This window comes from Meleagris gallopavo, chromosome 23 (genome assembly GCF_905368555.1).
Source record: "Meleagris gallopavo chromosome 23, MGAL_WU_HG_1.1, whole genome shotgun sequence".
NCBI lineage: Eukaryota > Metazoa > Chordata > Aves > Galliformes > Phasianidae > Meleagris > Meleagris gallopavo.
The window spans coordinates 4,807,286-4,826,101 of NC_139426.1; the positions used below are offsets into that span (position 1 = coordinate 4,807,286).

General features: G+C 42.8%; 1 protein-coding gene and 1 long non-coding RNA gene across 6 annotated transcripts in view; one reads left to right on the forward strand and one right to left on the reverse strand.

The window, feature by feature from the left end:
- Nucleotides 1-17,783, reverse strand: part of TMCO4 (transmembrane and coiled-coil domains 4) — a 37,875-nt gene extending 20,092 nt beyond the window's left edge. For 2 of the 4 annotated variants that reach the window (XM_003212306.5, XM_010722955.4), the window contains exons 1-10: nucleotides 17,606-17,738; nucleotides 17,120-17,286; nucleotides 15,176-15,360; nucleotides 14,790-14,964; nucleotides 10,440-10,467; nucleotides 8,678-8,810; nucleotides 3,617-3,714; nucleotides 2,942-3,085; nucleotides 2,351-2,470; nucleotides 269-433 (exon numbers count right to left, since the gene is read on the reverse strand). In XM_003212306.5, the coding sequence (XP_003212354.2) occupies nucleotides 269-433; nucleotides 2,351-2,470; nucleotides 2,942-3,085; nucleotides 3,617-3,714; nucleotides 8,678-8,810; nucleotides 10,440-10,467; nucleotides 14,790-14,964; nucleotides 15,176-15,354 (1,042 nt within the window). In that variant the 5' untranslated portion in view covers nucleotides 15,355-15,360; nucleotides 17,120-17,286; nucleotides 17,606-17,738. Of the gene's footprint in view, nucleotides 1-268; nucleotides 434-2,350; nucleotides 2,471-2,941; nucleotides 3,086-3,616; nucleotides 3,715-8,677; nucleotides 8,811-10,439; nucleotides 10,468-14,789; nucleotides 14,965-15,175; nucleotides 15,361-17,119; nucleotides 17,287-17,605 lie in introns of all 4 variants that reach the window. The other 2 variants (XM_085242641.1, XM_085242642.1) reach the window with 2 other exon arrangements.
- Nucleotides 8,704-18,664, forward strand: LOC146542892 (uncharacterized). Of its 2 annotated transcripts, XR_014887933.1 has the most exons (4): nucleotides 8,704-8,831; nucleotides 10,056-10,180; nucleotides 11,726-16,463; nucleotides 17,491-18,664. It is a non-coding gene; the product is annotated as an uncharacterized LOC146542892 (long non-coding RNA). The 2 variants fall into 2 exon arrangements; XR_014887932.1 differs by having other exon boundaries at nucleotides 10,056-16,463.
- Nucleotides 18,665-18,816: the final 152 nt, after the last annotated feature.

Sequence of the window (18,816 nt, forward strand, 5' to 3'; positions counted from 1 at the left end):
AGTGTAATAATATAGAGAAATAAACACACATATGAAAAAAAGTGTTTCCAGCTGTAATTTTAAAAGAACAAGTCAATGACACAGAGGCAGAGCAATCCAGGAAAGCAATTCTGAATTACAGGTGTGGTAGAGAAGGTTCTCAGGCCACTTTTGCAGGGTGATGCCAATATGCCTTCCCTGAAATCCTCTCTGATCAGGAAAGCTCCTTTAAATAAACACCAACAGTGAAACTGTACAAACACAGATCCAGTACAATATGGGTTCTTACCTGACAAAACAGTGAATTTTAGGGCTTCCTGAGCCATCATGTTAACAAAACCATTCACCAGGGTATCCAGGGCACTGCCAAGCTCCATCAAGTACTTGGATTCCCAGGCCAGACAGTATTGCTCACTCGAATGCAGCATGCTGCTCCAAGGTGCTGTGAAGCTCCCTGAGAAAAGTTGCAGGCACTGAATTCATGTTCACAAAAAGCACAACAGTGGCTGACTCCTGGCAAGACAGCTCCAAAAAAAGAGCCAGAAAAGAACCTGCGGGGCACTGGAACATTCTGTGATAATCAGGAATTGCATTTAAAAATATTGTTAGATTTAGACTCCATCGTTCTACTATTTTACAATAAATTTTGGCTTTGTAAATAATCCCACAGTTTTAGCTGCTCTGGTAAAGTCTTCAGTGCAGACAGAGATACTGCATGCAGGCTGAGACTTCACGACCCACTCAAGTAGCTCAGAGCCTGCCAAGACAGATGGACACTGATGTCAATTACGTAGGTACTGAGGACATTCCTCCTATCCTCAGACATCAGGCCAAATCCTGCAGCTCCAACTTCTCATACAGACCAAAGGAGTGCCTGTTCAGAAAAAGATCAAGTGCTAATGGCTGTATGGACTGAGTCCAGAGGCACGGAAAATATGTAACATCTTTTCAAAATCTACCACGCAGCATCTTCCTAGCACTTTAGTTAGGCAGGCAAAAATTGCATTAGTGGCTCTGTTGGAAAATAAGGAATCTGTATTTGCAGATCTAGACTGCAATTATTTTTATTCTGCCATCTAACTTAGCCACTTTAGTTTAATTTTTCCCCTTCAGAGGCTAATCAAAAGCAGTGCCTGAATGCTTAAGAAAGAGTGAATAATATACACTGTACAATGTCTAATTTTTGGCTGCAAGACCAATTTTTAAGCCATTCTCTGTCCCGTTCATCTTAATTAATTAAAACCTTTTGACTTTGTTCATTCTCTGAACAAAGCAGGGCAAGTTGAGGCAGCTGCTGACCAAAGTGGCGTGGTAAGTCCCATGCCAGATCTCACCACAATATCCTGCTGTATTTCTGGATGTGCAGATAGGCAGATAGTGGGAGATCAAAAATCCCAACATGTTTTGTAATAATCCTGTCCTCACTCCCTCTGTGTTAACAAGTCATACAAGTGTGCAAATAGGCACAGCTATAAGGAAGAGAGCGAACGACAATTTTAGTTTTGCTTTTTTAAACATTATAACAGATTGCTTGTTTTGGAAGAAGAATGTGTGTCATATGTAACTCCCTTTTAAGGGCAAACAGACACCAAAAGGTTCCTGAAGGGATGCACTTGTGTTTGTAACAGTGCCTGGGAGCCCTCCAATGCCAGAGATCTGGAGCCCTGCTAAGCAGTGAGTAAAGCCAAAGTACTGCAAAGTGAAAATAACCTTACTCAGACAGCTAGCTGCAATCTAACAAGCAACAGGACAAAGAAAACCTTCTACATTCATGATACCCAGTGTTAATTATGATAGTTCTGAAAAAATTGGCAGCTCCTGAGCCAGGTTGCTGAACTGAGCAGACAGTTGACATATTTTATACGACAAGCTATACTAGAAACTAAAACAACACAAACTTTTCAAGGCTGCTGCCTTTAAGTTCACTTCCTGAGTTCTGTGCTTAATGGGATTTGCTTTACACAACTTTCTTGCCAATAAACCTCATTAGCTGGCAGATGGAGAGAAAGAAAACAACACTGTTTTCTGTTAATTGCTGGAGGATAAACATAAGGTCTCAGAGGTAGGTGAGACATATTGTCCTAGTGCTGGAAATCATTCAGCCCAACCAGGTTCTTCCTAGGAAAACCAGACAGGATTTACTGACAGAATCGGTCTCGCTATCACTACCACCAATCCTACCATAAGTACAACCAATTTACTGTACCTTCTCTTTCCTCTGTTTTGATTGGCACTGCAGAGTGGGTTACAAAGTCTTATGTTAACAGCTGATCTGTTTTATTCAACAGCCTATGTAAGTGTGTGAAAGGCACGGTGCTACTACAGCACAAACACTGCTAGGCTCCTCTCAATTTTCTCATCTTGTTCTTACCATATTTGCCAGCACACAGCCATCCAGTAATTGCTATGGTGATGTGAAGCTGCCTTCCTTCAGTAAGTGGGAGGAATTCAAACTCTTCTATGGCTCCCACACGTTTCTTCATCTTGTATCCTACACACAGGGTAGAAACACGGATCTCAGAAATCACACAAGAACAGACACTGTTAACAATAGAAATTCATAAGAGATGTCTTGGCTCATGACTAAGGTTTTCTCTTTCCAAGACCCTCAGCAAATCTATGTATTACTTGGTATGGAGCCAACATGATCCCTCTGAGCTCTCATGATCTGTGGGTATCTGAGCAAAAGGCTGTTTTGCAGAAAACTCAACATCAGCTGTAACAGCTACTGCTCTCTGTTGCTGCACCTTTCTAATCCAAAGCAGGAAGCTTTCATCTCTTTTACTTAGCCACATATCAAACACTATTTTCCTAGTTAGTCATCAAGCATGTCTTGAAATAAAAGTTATCTCAAAGTTGTGAGATCATACTTGCAATCACTTTCCTTGCTCTGGTTATGCTCTACATTTTGGAACACGATCCTGTGCCTCAGTACCTGTGAAGTCTGCAGTCACTCTCTTACCAGTAAGGCCAGCTCCAGCAGCTCCAAAAAGGGATGCCATGACAGCAATTCCTGCAGTTGAACCAAGAGCAGCTGCTCCTGCACTTCCAATGATAGTAGCAGCCCCAGCAGCAACCAGAGGGGCAGCAAGACCTCCTGTCAAGCCTGAGAAGGCAACAAGTGAGTTCAGCAGTCTCTTACCAAGTGCAAAAAACAATCATTTCCCTGTGCTGGGTGAGTACTGCTAATGCTATTGAAAAAGTGACCTGTTTTGCATCACTGGTAAAGGGGCTTTCTAAGATCATCGCCAGGCCTTGAATCTCTGCATTTCAGTAAAAATAAAGAATAATTTAAGTTGAGGAAGAACATGTGATAGATTGTGCCCCAGACAAACATCATCCAAATTCTTCAGTCTCTCTCCAGTATCTTTAAACTGACTTTCCAGCATGCACTGCTCCATGCAATGCTCCCACAAACCCAATGGATTTTCACTTTTACAACTCTTTCAGTTTTACTTTTGGACGGCAGAAGCTGAAGTGACATACTACCTTTAGCCTGGCAATAAAGAAGGAAAAAAACAACACAGTGAACACTTTAAAGAAGCCTGACTTCTGCTGCTGAATATGCAAGTCAGAACCCCACTTTCTCCCCCTTGCACTTCAGGAGCAAGCTTTTGACAGCCCAAGGCAGCCTCACCGATCACTGTTCCACCCCCAACGGTTGCCAAGCCGATCAGCAGGTATCTCTTCAGCTTCCTTCTTCTTTCCTTCTTTTTTCTTGAGACTTCTGCAGTTCTGCAGGGGGATTAAAAGCATAAAAGCTGATGGAAAAGCCTGGCAGATAACAATGCTGCACCACAATCTGCTTATATCCTCCTCAGTGTAATTTCCCTACTGGGAACAGTAAAAAGTACCATGCAGGTGTGGACTGTGACAACACATTCAGATTTATGAGCACGGACATAAGCCACAGATTTAAATTGAAACAATTTAATTGCTTGGAAAAGCCAACAGATGTTACTTACTTTGAAAACACTTCCTAACAGGGGTGAAGCTTGTTAAAAAAAAAAAAAAAAGAAGCAAAGTCAGAAACATTTCAGTAGCTATATACTGCCTATGTGGCTTGCAGAAAATCTATTGCAGTTTTTATAAGATGAAAACAATTTCTGCATTATGCAGTTAATTCTGCGTGTCTAATGGAAAAGAAGTGGGTCCTACATATGTGATGTATTGGCAGACTGCATGGGAGGCTCTCACCTCTAGGCTGCAGAACAACTGCCAGGCTAATCTGGCCCATTATTACTGGTTATTTGTTGTGAGATGCTCTGAAGTCAGATCAGGTTGCAGGAAGGAATGCAAGCACAAGCAAACAGTGAAAGCTGATGGGCACACAGCTCAGGACTTCAGCTTTCAGGGAAGAGAAAGAACTGACAAAAAGAACCATCTACTGATACCAGATAGGGAAGTCTGATACTGCACCTTCTAGGTTCTCTCTGACACAGTTCAATTTCTAAGTATTCAGGGATGCAGAATGGACATTTGGTCTGATCACACACAAATTACTATAATAAAGATGTTAACCTTTCTGATCACTGCACCCTACAGCTTGCAGTACTCTGCCTAGTTCCAGCAGGAGCTGTGCTCCTCCTAAAGCAAACCATTCTCACACTAATACTCACCACACCAAGCCCCATCCATGCTGCACCCTCTGTAGCACATGGGGGAGAAGGAGACTTAACCTTGGGGACAAACAGCAGAGATGCTGAGATGGGTTAGCTCAGATCAAACATCACCAGAGTGAGCTGCAGAGCAGACACAAGGTAGTTTCCACAGAATCATTAAGGTTGGTTTCCCATTCCTCTGTCATTAAAAGTCCATAGCTGTGTGATGATGTAAGGGGAACTGCTTGATGTTCATTAAAAGCAAACCTTGAGTGCAGATAGGACTTTGAGCAGCATCTGTGGTATCATCAGACAGGAAGATAACTGCCACAGCTGTCAATTTTCATCTCAGTTTTTAGGGCAAATCAGTTCCCTGAGGCTGTGAGCATATCAGCTCAGGGTTGGATGTAAGGACATCAGGTTAAATCATGTCTGTGTCATGTAAATGCTACACCAGCATTATGTAAATCTTTGGAACAGATCAGATATTCCTAAGTGAAAGCAACCCTGCAAATGTAAATGATGACTGCTGCAGTCAGCTGTGTAATTATAACAGTTTCTAATGGTGCAGTTCTATGCTGCTTTCTGTTTTGGTTTCAGCAACAGAGCATCAAGAAAACCACCTGAAATGCACCGTGACTTTTACTCCCTTATATTATACACCAGACGTATTTTAAAGACCTGATTACAGAGAAAGTGCAATTCAACTCAGGAACTGATTTTGACCTGGTGACCTCATCCAGCCGTGCCAAATGCTACTTGATGGTACTCATTAAGGTGAATGGTATTCATTAAGATGAATGATCCTTAGCAGTGACCACTGGCCACCAGACCTGTGAGCTGCTGTGTCAGACCTGAACCAAAGGCCAGATCCTCCTTCTGTTGCTCATAAACAAACTGAATTATGTTAGTATTAGAAAAATCAGAATTTGGCCCTGAATTCCCCCACAAGCACATCAGAAGACATTAAAAAAATAAAAACTTCTCCTTTTAGGAACAAGAAATAAAATTAAATTGGGTTAAAACCACAAGAAAATTAAGTAGAAGCAGAAGCAGAGAATAAGGGTAATTTGTGCTAGCTAACAGTGAGATGGAATCAAACTATTTTCCAATAGCAGACTTTATATTTAGCTGCTCTCTAATTATACCTCATGATACAATAACATAATAGTATTAAATACAGTTCTAAGTTCATTTGTCTCTGTACATTTAAGCTGTACTTTAACAAGCTTAGCCAAAACAGGTAAATAAACTGAAAGAGAAAAAATGCCACTTATTAGGCATTAATTTTGGTTTATCTCTACTGTCTTTGGTTTATCTCTCACAAGAAGTACTTTCTATTTCAGAGGAAAGTGAGAGAAACAGAGGATAGTGAAGTTGTTCACAGAGCAAGTTTTCTTCTAACCTGCCTATTCAGTGGTTAATCTGAGCCTTCAAACATGAGAATTTATCTTACTTCCAAACTTGGATATTTTCCCTCCTAATCCTAACCTAATAGTGGATTTTCATTACCCATATAATTGCCTAATCCTTCCTGGAACCCTCAAAGCGCTCTGTAATTTTGATAAAGACAATTCTAGATGAGTCCCAAACAATACACAGCATTGTACAGCACAGCAGGAGGAAAATGAAGCACAGTGGGTGAAATCCCTGCTTCGTTGAAGTCAATGGCAGAACTCCCACTGACATGCATGGCACAGGGATTTCATCTCCACAGTGATCCTCCAAGAAAACCACTGCATATTACCTCTGTTTGCACGTTCTGCAGTTGCAAATGTAGCTGACAGTGGAGAATTGCAGCCTGCATGGCAACATCTTTAGCACCATACAACCTCACCTTCTATAACTCCATGGTCAAAGTGGAGTTTGGGTCATTGCTCTCTGTATGTAACTGCTAAAATTGCCGGTGATGGTTGCTTTCCTTATAGTTTCTACATGACAGCTGTCCCTTGGTTACCTGACTGCTTTTTTCCACTGTGGCAACTAACTGCCTCTTCTCAGTGATCTTGGATTTGCTGCTGAGCCACAGATCACATTTGGAGAGAAGTTATAGGTAGTGCTACAGATCATTTTCCAGTGACGAAAAGTAGCATGAATACATGTTAGCAAACAACTGATGTCATATTTTCCAATTTCTCATAGAGCTGCCTACAGAAGAGAAGTTTACACCTGCAAGTCAGAACACGTTTGGCACAAGTAATGTGGATTTAAATGCTTGGAGCACTGTTTTATAGATAATCACACTGAACATTTAATTTGGCACACACTGGGCCACAGGACATGTCCACGGGAGCAAAGGCAAGAGCAAAACTTCCCATTACAAATATCAGTAAATAATGCATAAGCAGAAGCTGCCAAAAATCCACTTGGTTGTTCCTATTCTTGCAGAGGATGGGCAGAGCTGGAAGGATCCAAAGCAGATCCTAAGATTGTGTTCCCTGCCCCCAAAAATCTGTGAGGTCAAAGCAGCAGTGAGATTACATTCCACTGCATTTCCCAGTTGAGTCCTAACTGTAAAACAAAGAGTCATGAATTCCCCACAGGTCTCAGCTCTGTGCTAGTTTTAGTGCTGTAGTAATGAATGTATTGACACTGCAGCTGTGAACTGCTCTTATTGTGGAGATTTTCTTCTTTTGTCTAGCAGTTATTTCCATGGCTGCAATTTGGGCCTTTAAGGAAAGAACAAGAGTGAAATCAATGGCTTTTGTCACCCCAGGTACACCTGACAACCCGTAGGCAGCACAATTCTGCAGTCACTCCTGCTGCTGTCAGACATCTTTTAGGGCTGCACTACAGCCCACTTCAGAAGCCACAGTTCAGAGGGAAGAGAATTATGTACCAAGGCACTATCTGTGCAAGCGAGGCTCCACTCTTAATATGTGTGCTGTCCCATGTCAGAGGCTCAAGATTGAGTTTATTTTCATAAGCCACAGCGAAATAGTGCCCATTAGTACCAACCCTTGCTCCTGCATTACAAATGGTGCTCTCTTTAGCAGTACATGATCTTTGAGATTATTTTGACTTTCCCTTTTTACAGTGTGCTATAAAGTTAAGCTTTATTTAAACAGTCATAATTGAAAGGTACCTGTTACCTGCTCCTGCCCAGCAAAATGTCTGAACATGTTCTGCGTCAGAGACATTAATTAAAGTAGTTTTTGGCACTCAGGCTAACCTCGTAACATTTTGTGCTGAACTGGCATAAAAATATTAAACAGTTCCTTGAAAGTCTCCTATGGACAGGTTTACTGCCTCACACACTGCTAAACCTTCACACGGTTCCTGGCTCATAAGCAAAGAACTGTGTTTCGTAGAGACGCCAACTGTTTGGCAGTTCTGAATATAACAACTTGCAATTAAGAGGCTTCATCTTACATTAATAACAGAGAAGTCAGGTGATCAACAGTCCATAGATACATAAAGATGCCAGTGGTTGCCCTCAGAGGTCTACCTCCAATAGGAGTTAGACAGCTGACTCTTTAGGCAGAGTGGGCGGATCTGTAGAAAAGCAACAACTGAGGATTTAATTTTACAGGAACTTCATTCTGCAGGAGGCATTATTGCAGAGGTGTGAGTTTGGCCTGTAAGAAATAGCCTGGCTTTAGCCTTGATATATTCACATTGACCCATCCCCTTCTGTAAAGCAGAGCAAGGGAAATAATCAAAACACTGCCGGGTCAGCAAGCATCTGGCCTGTGTGCCTTTAAGAGTCATGGTTTCTCCAGAGGGAACAATTCCTCTGTAAATCTATTTGTTTCTATCTGAAGAGTATTAGGCCAAGAGATACAGATCTTTCTGGTGCACTTAAATATAATCTACAGTCTAGGAGACAAAATAGGAACAAGGAGATGAAGGAGTTTGGTGTGTGCATTTACCAGCTTGCAAGGTTGGGTTGCAGCTCTGATTTTACAAATGCTGAGCACTGTTGGCTCTCAGTGCAGCTGAAGTGCTTTGAGGGCCCTGCAACTCTCATCAAGCTGTAAATGATTAAGTTAAGAGCCACAGGGGGAATGAGCAGAGCCTGGACTTAGGCAGAATAACTGATGCTAAACTTTCAACCACCAGCAGTGCTCCTTCATCCCTTAGCCAAGTGTTCTTACTCTGACTCTTCCTCTGTTTGTTCCTTCAGGCTTTCAAGCAGAGATTCCTCCAGGGCTTCCAGCTCCTCCAAGGGGATTCTCAGCAGCCAGCTGATGTGGCAGATCAACACCCTCACTCGTGCATCATAGTACCCTTAAACAGAGGAGAGCCCAGGTAATCCATCAGTCTTCATCACACCACATTAAATAACAAGTGGAGAAACCCAGCTGCACTAGAGGACCACGTTACACAAAAGCATATTCCTTCCCTCAGGCCCTCTTCATCTTTCACGTGTTTGAAGACAATTGTTATTGTCTAAAGAAGAGAGCTCTAAATGGAAAACCCTCCCCAGTGCAAACCTCATCCTGTCAGCAGAGCCACTGCACCAGGTAACTGCCTATACGGGAGGAAAAGATCTCAAATCTTTAGGTTTTCATTGTCTTTTGATAGAGGACAAGGAGCAGAGGAGTGGACGACATCACGCAACCTGCAACAGGAGAAAGGACTGCTCCTGGGCGTATAAACAAGTGTTGTTAGAAAAGTAATCATAAAAATTTAGATATAACATTTCAAAATTATTTGTGCCAACTCTTTTTTTTTTTTTTAATGTGTTTCTCTCAGTAGCATCTGCTGTTTGCTGATAGCAGGCTTTTATAAAGGGCTCTTGGTGCACTCTGTGATGAAAAGCACAACAGTTTCTCTAGGGTTGCATAAAGATACCAGCAAGACACAACTACAAAGTATAGTTCTGATACGTGCTGCACGTAGACCAAATATGGCCACTGGCAATCTGTTCAGTTTATTTATTTATTACCATCATTACCAAGATACCAAGCTGCTTCAGTAGGCTTTAATGAGTTCACTTTTAAAATCTGTGCTTAGTAGAGAAATAAGGTTAATACTTATCCTCCTTTCATCCCTGATATGTAGCACAACACGCAAACCCAAGCAGGAGTCTTAACAGCAGCCATCCTGCCTGCAATGCACAACTTAGCTTCTCACTTAGGCAGCTTGGCAATAAGTCACCAAGGCTTGAAAATACATTTGTTTTAAATTCCAGCTTAGCAAAACAGGCAGTTTTGCAATAACTGAAAAGCTGATTTTCCATTAAAAATAAAACAGGAACAAAAGTGGTATTTGTTCTCAAGTGAAATAGGCTAATCAGCAGCCAGGGAGCTCTTTCCTGTGTGAACACGCTACAACACGGGGCTTTTAAAAAATGCAAGCTGCAATATAAAACAGACTTCTTGTAAAATTGAACATTTTGTCCAGTAGGCAGTCTGTTGCATGAAATTTATCAGACTAATCAATGCTACACATTGTAAGCCAGAAGTTAAGTGAATCACGTTTATTCACACCAGAATTTATTCTCTGAATATGTATTTGTTTTCCTTCTAGGCAATGAGTGATCTGCAGAGGATTTTAGGGTTGAAATTTTCATAACTGCTCCATGGCTTTCCAAAAGGAAGAAGAGGTCACCTGCACCCCTGGAAACACTGGAGGAGAAAAACATTCCACTCTAGGTATTCAACTTCAGAACTTTTCAATCATTACACACAATTGCATGCCAGTACATGTGAAGCTACAGAGGTGACCAGTTGCTGAGTTTTTGCAGGTAGTATCAGTTGTTTTTCCTGTAGTGGACACAGGGGAAGAGCATGCTGCTTTTGTTATAAAGGAATGTAGGATAAAATCGATTGGCACCCTGAGCTCTTCAAGCATTTTAAAGCATCAGATACGAACTCACTGATGTTAGCCTTACAAACACTAATGTAAACTTACCATCTCTGAGAGAGAAGGACAAAAGATCCTAAAAGGAAAAAAAAAAAGAATATTGAAGTTAAGAGTGATGATGTACACCTAGAGGTCTTAAAATGGAAGTATGAAATCCCATCACACCACGATTTAATGGCTGCAGAGTGTCTATTCTGCCTGTGGGAAGGTAGGGAGCTACAAATCAACAGAGCAAAGCCAGATGCTTCCAGTGCACAATTATGCATATGCAGGTACAAATGGCTGGACAGAAGCAGATAAGCACAAGATGGGAGAGTAGTGCCTGCTTGGTATGTGCTGAAGCAGCTGATTGTTGGGTTGTTGTCGTTGTTATTAGCAATCCTGTTGCAATTGAACGCCCTGTGATTACACAGGACTTCAAAGTCTGGAGAAATCAGGCTGTAAGCTCCCAGCTGCACTGATGCCTTCTGCTCTTCTAGTCACACCTACTCGAATTTTCAGCTCAAATAGGTTTGAATGTTACTTAGATGGACCAGTGGCTTCTATTTCCTTTGGCATTCTGGGAATTCATAGCTCTAGGGAGTAGGGCTGAACTAGCATGAAGTTCTTATGGATTAAGTACTCAAAAATAGAAATCACAAGATTTATAGCTATCTGTAAAGATCGAGGGGCTATGTTGGCTTTCCATCTGAAAAATAAATAGGAAAAACAGATCAATATAAGGCTTCCATGGACAAACCCATGAAAGAGGTCAGTGCTCCTCAGATGAGAAATTCTAATGTTTTACTGCTGTGTTCTCTTCTTTTATTGTCACTGAATAACAATAACAATAAATTCTAAGCTATTTACATAACTAAAACACTAAGCACTAGCTCAGTCTAGCTAGTTCCTCTCCTCCAAGCATAAAGCACAGCTAATTTTATAGGGAATCCTTTAACCCCTTGAGAACATGAAAAATACATTCAAAGACACAGGATGCTGCCAAAGAGTTTATGTTTATTAGACCCATAAGCTTCTAAGCAACATTTGAATTGTAAAAATGTCTCTAATCTGCTGCATGAGAAGCATAGAGAACAAGGCATCTTTAACCCAGTCCTTGAAGAGGGGCAGACTGTAGATATTGAGTCAAATATTAGGACCTGTACTCTGAATATCATTTTAACTTAAGGAGAGTCTACTATTTCATACAGGAGAAAAGCTTTTACATAGCACGAGGGAAACCACAGGGTCAGTGCAGCTGAATGTATGTTGCAGAATCTATGCTTTTTTACAAGGCATGACTCCAAAACCTTTGCTCTGTTGCTGCCTAACATTTACATATGAGTTTCCTACAGATATATTGCTCAGGTGCTCTGCTGCTAAATGTCTATGTGGCTCTGCCCATCCTTGGCCTGCCTGCCCTGCAAGGTCCAACAGGGTAAGTGTTTCCTGAAGATTCTGCTGATCTGGGCTCTGCACAACACAGACAGCATTCCTCCTGCATCCCAGTGGCCAAAGGAAAAGGAGAGGAGGGCTGGTTTGCTATCTCTAGTGCATGAGTAACTGTTGTCATTGTGAATCAGAACTCTCGTGTTCCGAAAGCCACCACAATGTAAGGGAAAAAAAAAAAAAAAAGGAGGCTTCTTTTTGGCTCCAGGCACAGTTAGCATTCTGTGCACAATGCAGGCAGTTCCCCAGGCAGGTTGGCAGGGTGTGGGAAATGGAACCATAAATCCACCAGGCAGAGGGAGGAATGGAACTTGGGTTTTGCAGTCCCCAGGCACTGTAACTGCTGCCATGCCCCCCATCTGGCTTCAGGGCTGCCAGGAGGGGCTGGCACAGAGGTGACAAAGCCCAGCAGAAAGCCCAAGGCTGTGAGGCCCAAGCAGAAAGCTGATCAAGAATGGAACCTGAAATCTGGAGTTAGGTGAAGCTTTTGACCTTGCTGCTGTCGTTTGCTAATGTAGGCAGTCTCCTGAGCAGGGTTGCTGTGCTGCACAGAGCCAGTTCAGAGCAATAAATGCTCCCTGGGTTTTGTGAAGGAGCCATAGGTCATGGCTCAGCTCCTACACAATTTATCCAGTAGGCTCAGTGGCACCAAACGTCAAATAACTTCTTTCAAAAATCTGGCCTAAGCATTCAGACACGTGTAGTTCAAAAGGTGAGAGATGGATACGGGTAATCAGGTGACAAACTGGAACAACTGTTTGATTGCATTGGTAACCATTAGCATACTCAAGTATTTATCAGTGCTTCAGGCTTTGCACGTACTACCATGCAGTCACCTGGAGTCCAATCAGCACTGATTAGATCAGTTCACAACTTGTTTGTTTTCTCTCTCTGTGCAGTAGCTATTGTGGTTTGGTCATTTTGAAGTGGAGGTGTTTTTTATTTTAATTGTGCTCAGGACACACAAAACCTCACAAAAGAAAGGAAAGCAATCTTTATTACAAGTCTTTGCCAGTATTTTATTAATTGCTATAAGTCCAAAATCTATTTCCTCATAGAGATTTCACACTGCAATGCTACTGTGTGTGGGAGGGAAATAACAATAAGGAAAAACACAGGAAAATGGGCATTCTAAGCCTGCTCAAAGCAAGAAAAAAAAAGATTCATAAGAATTTTGTTTTCTCACCCACTATCAGGAAACAAAAGTGGGCAAAATCAACTTCTTCCCCTCCTTTCGCTGTCACTAAATGCAAATAGAAAATTTATTTCTATCCAGACAGGAATCACTGCTTTCTCATACCACACCCACAGCTATTTTTATGACTACTGTCTAGAAAGACAGCATTTGCATGTATTCATCACCTGCAATAAATTCAAATGAAGGCATAAATCCATAATCCTCCAATTTTCACTGAATCAGTGGTGAGCTCACCTCCTGATCTGTGCATCATCCCTTGGTAGAGGGCATTCAAAAATACGAGCATCAATGCACCAGGACCCTGCCACTGAACACACTGAGCATTAAAGTGTGTTCCTGGAATAAACATTTACAGTTAAATAAATAGTAAATGTGAAGTCAGCAGCAGCAGAACACAAAGAAACAGTAGTGCCATAAAGCAACAGATGGAGAACTGACAAAGTTTGATCCTGTGGCTTATTTTCAGGTAATAAGGAAAAAGCTTATCTCAGTCTGGTACCTTGAAGTTTCCCATATGCCAGTATGCTTTCCCATCAACACCCTGCAAGCCTCTCATGCCTTGCCCTACAGCAACCTTTAATTATATGTTTCATCTGACAACACTGATCACCTCACAGGACTGCGTGAGGTCCAACTGTTGAGGCATTAGGCTGATAGCTATTACTGATCTTTGCTTTCAACTAATCAAAGAACTGTTATCAAAGGCTTCTGTGCTCCACAAGGAACCGTGGCAAGTGCCTCCGTTCTCATAACAAAATATTGCACAATCCCAGAGATTGTTATCTCTGAGGATCCAGAGACTGTTTTGTAAAAGCACATGGAGACCTAACACAACATAAACTTGGAGCAAGCACAAGTTACATTTTGCCAAAATTTCACTCTTATTAAATGCAGCAGCCTAATTCTAGAGAATTCATCCTGGAGTAGACAGAGCTAGGGAAACGAGCCTGGGAAATGCTAGGTCATCTCAACACAGAAAGAACTGAACGTACGCTTACTGTTTTGAGCAAACAAAATAATTAAAAAAAATAAATCAAAACAGCTGCTCTTATTTCAGATCTGTCTAAACTTACTAATTAAGCTGATTAAGCTCATTAATCTCTGTCACTGTAGCGAGGTTGCTATAATATTTTGAGCATTATAACATACTGATGTTTGGAGCAAATCCTCTGATGCCTTTTATGGACCAGCTAGGAGACACAAAAGAAGGCAAAGATAAAGGGAATTCATCATGACCAAGAAGGAACACTTCCATCATCTCTTATGCAGCCTTGTCATGTATGTAGAAGTGCTTTGTATTAGAGAAGGAACATTAAAACTGTAAAACTGCTGGCCCTCTACACACCTCCTTGTATGTACACATTTTCCTGCTCCTCCAAAATCCCCCTTTTGCTCACAGTAAGAGAAAGGGGCTCTTAAATGAAAAATAGGGCCTCTCATGTTCAGTGTTTCACCAAAATCTGCAGAATGCCCATGCGTGTAAAAAAGATTGCAGCAATACAGTCAAAGTAAAAGATTTGACAGTTGTCTCTAAGGCAAAGGCATCAAAGACAGAAAATGTTAATTCAGCAGTAACTGCATCTCATGCTCATCACTTCCACGTGTTGTGAATGGATAGACTGCTAAGCACCCACAGAGCTGCACAGAAGAAAATGCATATCAGGATTCTGATTTACTTCCCCAACTGTACAAACAGAACTGGACAAACAGGCAAGTATGACAGATCTTTTTTTGTAAAACCAACCAGAGGCGAGGGGAACGTACGAACTTACCTGGGTAATGACAACAGGATTATCTTTCACGGCGGGATCCTTCAGCAAAAGCTGGGCAAAAGTTTCTGTGCCCTCACCTCCTAAGCCACTAGCAAATGCTGTCATGGCAGGCAAGACAGCATCAGGCAGGTCCAGCCATTTCACCAAGCCCTCAATGAACTCTGTCCTGAAGGAGCTGTAAGGCAACAAAGACAGGTGAGGCCTTGTAACAGAGTATTTTTGCAAGCCTTGAGTGGCCCCTGCTTCCCTGGGATACACTTAAGTCTTTCTTTTTTTTATTTTTTAAACCCAATCCATCCCATTTGCAAGAGACTCTGACACCACTTCGGTGTGAGCCGCTCCAAAAGCCACCTCCTGTGCTCATTTCCTGTGCCCACATTTAGTACCTTTGTTCTTTTTCAGGGAACAGCCACGCCAGGGATACCCCACAGAGTGCTGCATAAGTGAATTTTCCTGGTTCACCCAGCTGCTGGCTCAGCAGCACACACGATTCCTTTTCTTCTGCTTGTTCAGCCCCACTATGCTGCTTTGAACCCGAACTTTTCCACCTCTCTTCTGTAGCCATTTTTACCTGGAAGTTCAAAGAAGAAAAAGCAGAAGGGAAAAAAATAACATAACAACTAGAAACCAGAAATCGAGGAAACAAATTGCCTTTGCTTTTTCACTGTCACACTTGCTGGTCTGTAGCAATGCAGGTCTGTCAAAGCCCAACTCGTGTATCTCATTGCAACATGATGCCGTGACTAGAGAAAATAGGAGGCTTTCTGTTCACCAGTTCTTAGTTCTTTTGCACAAAATCAACAATACTTCTCAAAAGGAGAAGTCTACTTCAAGATGCAAAGAAACTGGGCTCCATTCAGGCATATTATTCACGTATTTAGTGGAAAAAGAGATGGAAAAATAAAAGCTCTGCACCTGGCACAGGGACCAGTATGGCTGCCTGGGAAATAATTTGCTTATGTCATCCCCAACCCAAATTGCTCCTCTGTTCATTTTGCTGACAGTGTTAAGAAAGTTAAGTCCAGCTGCAGCCTCTGATTACGACTGTTAATGGAACTACTTATTTCCCAAGGCCATTGCTATGCTTTGTTTATAGTATAATCTTACCTATACAACCTCCCACTACGTTTCCCTAAACATAACATCCCCATGCTACGTGGAACTTAGGCTGGGCCAAAATATTATTTTCAGAGCACCAAAATGTAAGCAGCTTGTGATCACACACTTCCAAATGAACTGCTCCAAAGGGCTTCTGGGAGCCTCACTGAGTATACAGGGAGTTTTGGCTGCTAATCCAAGCAGCTAGCAGAGAGGACAGAAATCAGGCAGAGGTGACAGCAGCGCATTTCACAATCGAACGTCAGTAAGTCTGCTCCAAAGCTCACTTACATTACCTGAAAGTTCTACTGACTACATCAAGACTCAATCCATTTCCAAAGGGCACATCACAAATGGCAAACCATTTTGTGCTTGTTATTTGGATACTTTCCTCTGAACCCTGCTGTTAGGAACTGGAGACAACCTGCTGTAACAGCATTAACCAAGCACTCAATCTCAGAAGATTCAGGCACCACTTACAGGGTAGTTTAGAATCCCAGAAGAAAGAAGTGCAGCAGAGGAGCAGCTCTTTGTAGAGACTGTATTATCTCCATGCTATCTGTCATGATGTTCCAGGTAAGCTGTCTGTCTTGCTGTCTCACTCAGAAATGTATTTGAGGCTATTCATATTCCTCAAGGCTTGCACTATGTAACTGCTAGTGTATAAACCAACACATATTAATCACTGAAAGGTTGGGGACTGCTGTAATTCACATGCCTGTCCCCAGGAGAGCTCAGCCTCCCTGTAGCAAGCATCTCCTGATGCCGCCTATGGCCTGAGCACACAGGTCTAAGGAACCTCAGCACGTTTCCATGGAAACATCACATTCCAGCAACACGGGAGCACAAAGTCCTCAGGAATAAATAAACGGTGTTCTTTCTGTTCCAGTCAGAGGAGGGGAGGGCCAGGTACACTCTACCAGGGATCAGCACTGGTCCAGGTGGCACTGTACCTCCCCTCAGCACACAGCACTATGCCTCGGGCTTCGGCTCAGAAGGCACAGTGAGATGTCTCCATGCTTTCCAGGATTTCACCCCCTGCCAAAATCCCAAGACTTTTATTACCTCAGCAGCTCCAAAGCCCTCACGTGGGTGACCAAAATCCATTTCATACCACTCCCTAAGCTCTGATCTTCCTAAACCATCCAGAGCCTGACTCAACACGACTGCCTAGAAATTATGGAACACAGTCACAATAACTTCACGCAAAATAACCTGGCGTGTCCACTCACCTCTGAACATAGATGTATTAACTTATTATGGGAAGCAGTACTGGAAATAAACAGTGATTTGTGATGCTGAGTGTTTAAAAGGGCAGCTTCACTTGGCCCTTTTCTGTCACCTCTTCAGTCAAGGAGAGCTCTGAGCAGTACACAGATATCGACTTCTTCATAAATATCTAAGGAAAACGGGGAAAAAAGGGAAAATGTGCTGGGGTAGTACAGCTGGTGGCACTGAATTCAGGACTCTACAACGTCATTCAGCAACTTATAGCATTGCCATCATCTGAAATGTCACTTGAAAGTGATCTTTTTTTTTTTTTTTTTTAAATCATTTGCAGCGCTTGTTTCTCACACAAACACTTTTTTTTTTTTTTTTTGAGATGTGGTTTCTTGCAATTCTATTGGGAAAGGAGGAATCCTAAAAGGACCCGGAGCTGTGGAGAGGCAAAGAGAAACGCTGAGCGGGAAAACGCGCTGAGGGGACAGCAGCAATACCTGAGGAGAAGCGCAGCCCTCGGACACCGCTACAGTGCCCTCAGGAAACAGCCTGAAGCGAGGTGTCCGCCCATCCCACCCCTCAGCCCGGTCCCAGCCCCTCTCGCCGCCTGGCTCCGACCTGCTGCCGGCCCGGAGCGCTGCATTCCCTTCCGCCGCCGCCCCCCGCCCCTTCCGCCCGTCCCAACTCTGCCCGTCACCCTTACGCAGTTTCCGTACGGATGGCGCCGGGCAACCCTCTGCTCTCCTTACGCCGATAGCGTAGCAGGGAGCGTAGTTTACGAAGAGCGGGAAGGAAGCGCGCTGCGCTGAGGCGGCGTCTCACCTGAGGTGATGGCGGGCACCAGGCTGAGGCGGTGGTTTACCTGCGCTGTTGGCCGGCCTTCTGGGGATGGGGAGGAAGCAGCAAGGCCAGCTGCTGCTTGATACTTTAAATCAGCCGAGCAGGAAAGTCTCTAAGACTCAAGATGGAGTGTTAGAAAGCAGGCATTCTCTAATAGCAGTGCTGGATGCTTGGGGGTCATCCTCCTATAATTCACAGCTTACACAACGGATCTTCAGCTTATATATATTACTCGTGTTGCGTATGCAGGAGTTTCCCAGGTGTATGTTACATATGCAGTAACCACATCCAAGCAGGACTTCCTATTTCCCTGATACACTCAGCAGAACTTCCTTATCTCCTCAGCCCAGAGACACAGCTCTGTCTGTTACCTAATCAAACTGCAGAATGATCCATCAGCAAACACCAGCATCCATAACCCAGAGTTATGGGTGCAATCAGCTTGGCTCTGCTCAGCTCTGGTTAATTGGCCTTGTAGAACTCCTAGGGTTGTGCTAAGGCTGTGGAGTTAATTCAGCTCCCTGAATTGCATTGCATTGGTTTTATGGGTTTTGGTCAGTACTTTTGCTCCAGTGGTGGAGCGGAGCAAGCACAGTGCTTGGTGATCCTTGGCAAAATCTGCTTTTTCAGGAGGAAGCAAGCAGCTTTGCTGGATGATCACGTTTTGTGAAAGTGAACCTAGTTTGGGCTGCTGGGTAACTGATGTATACATAAAAATCTGCTACTTTAGTCTTCTAAAATAAAATATCTAAAATGTGTTCTGTTGAAGAGCCAAATTTGACTTGGCCAAACATCCTTGTCCTGCTTGCTTGCTACTAACATTACACCTTCAGGTTTGCTCTCACAAGTACTCCTTATTCTTATCACC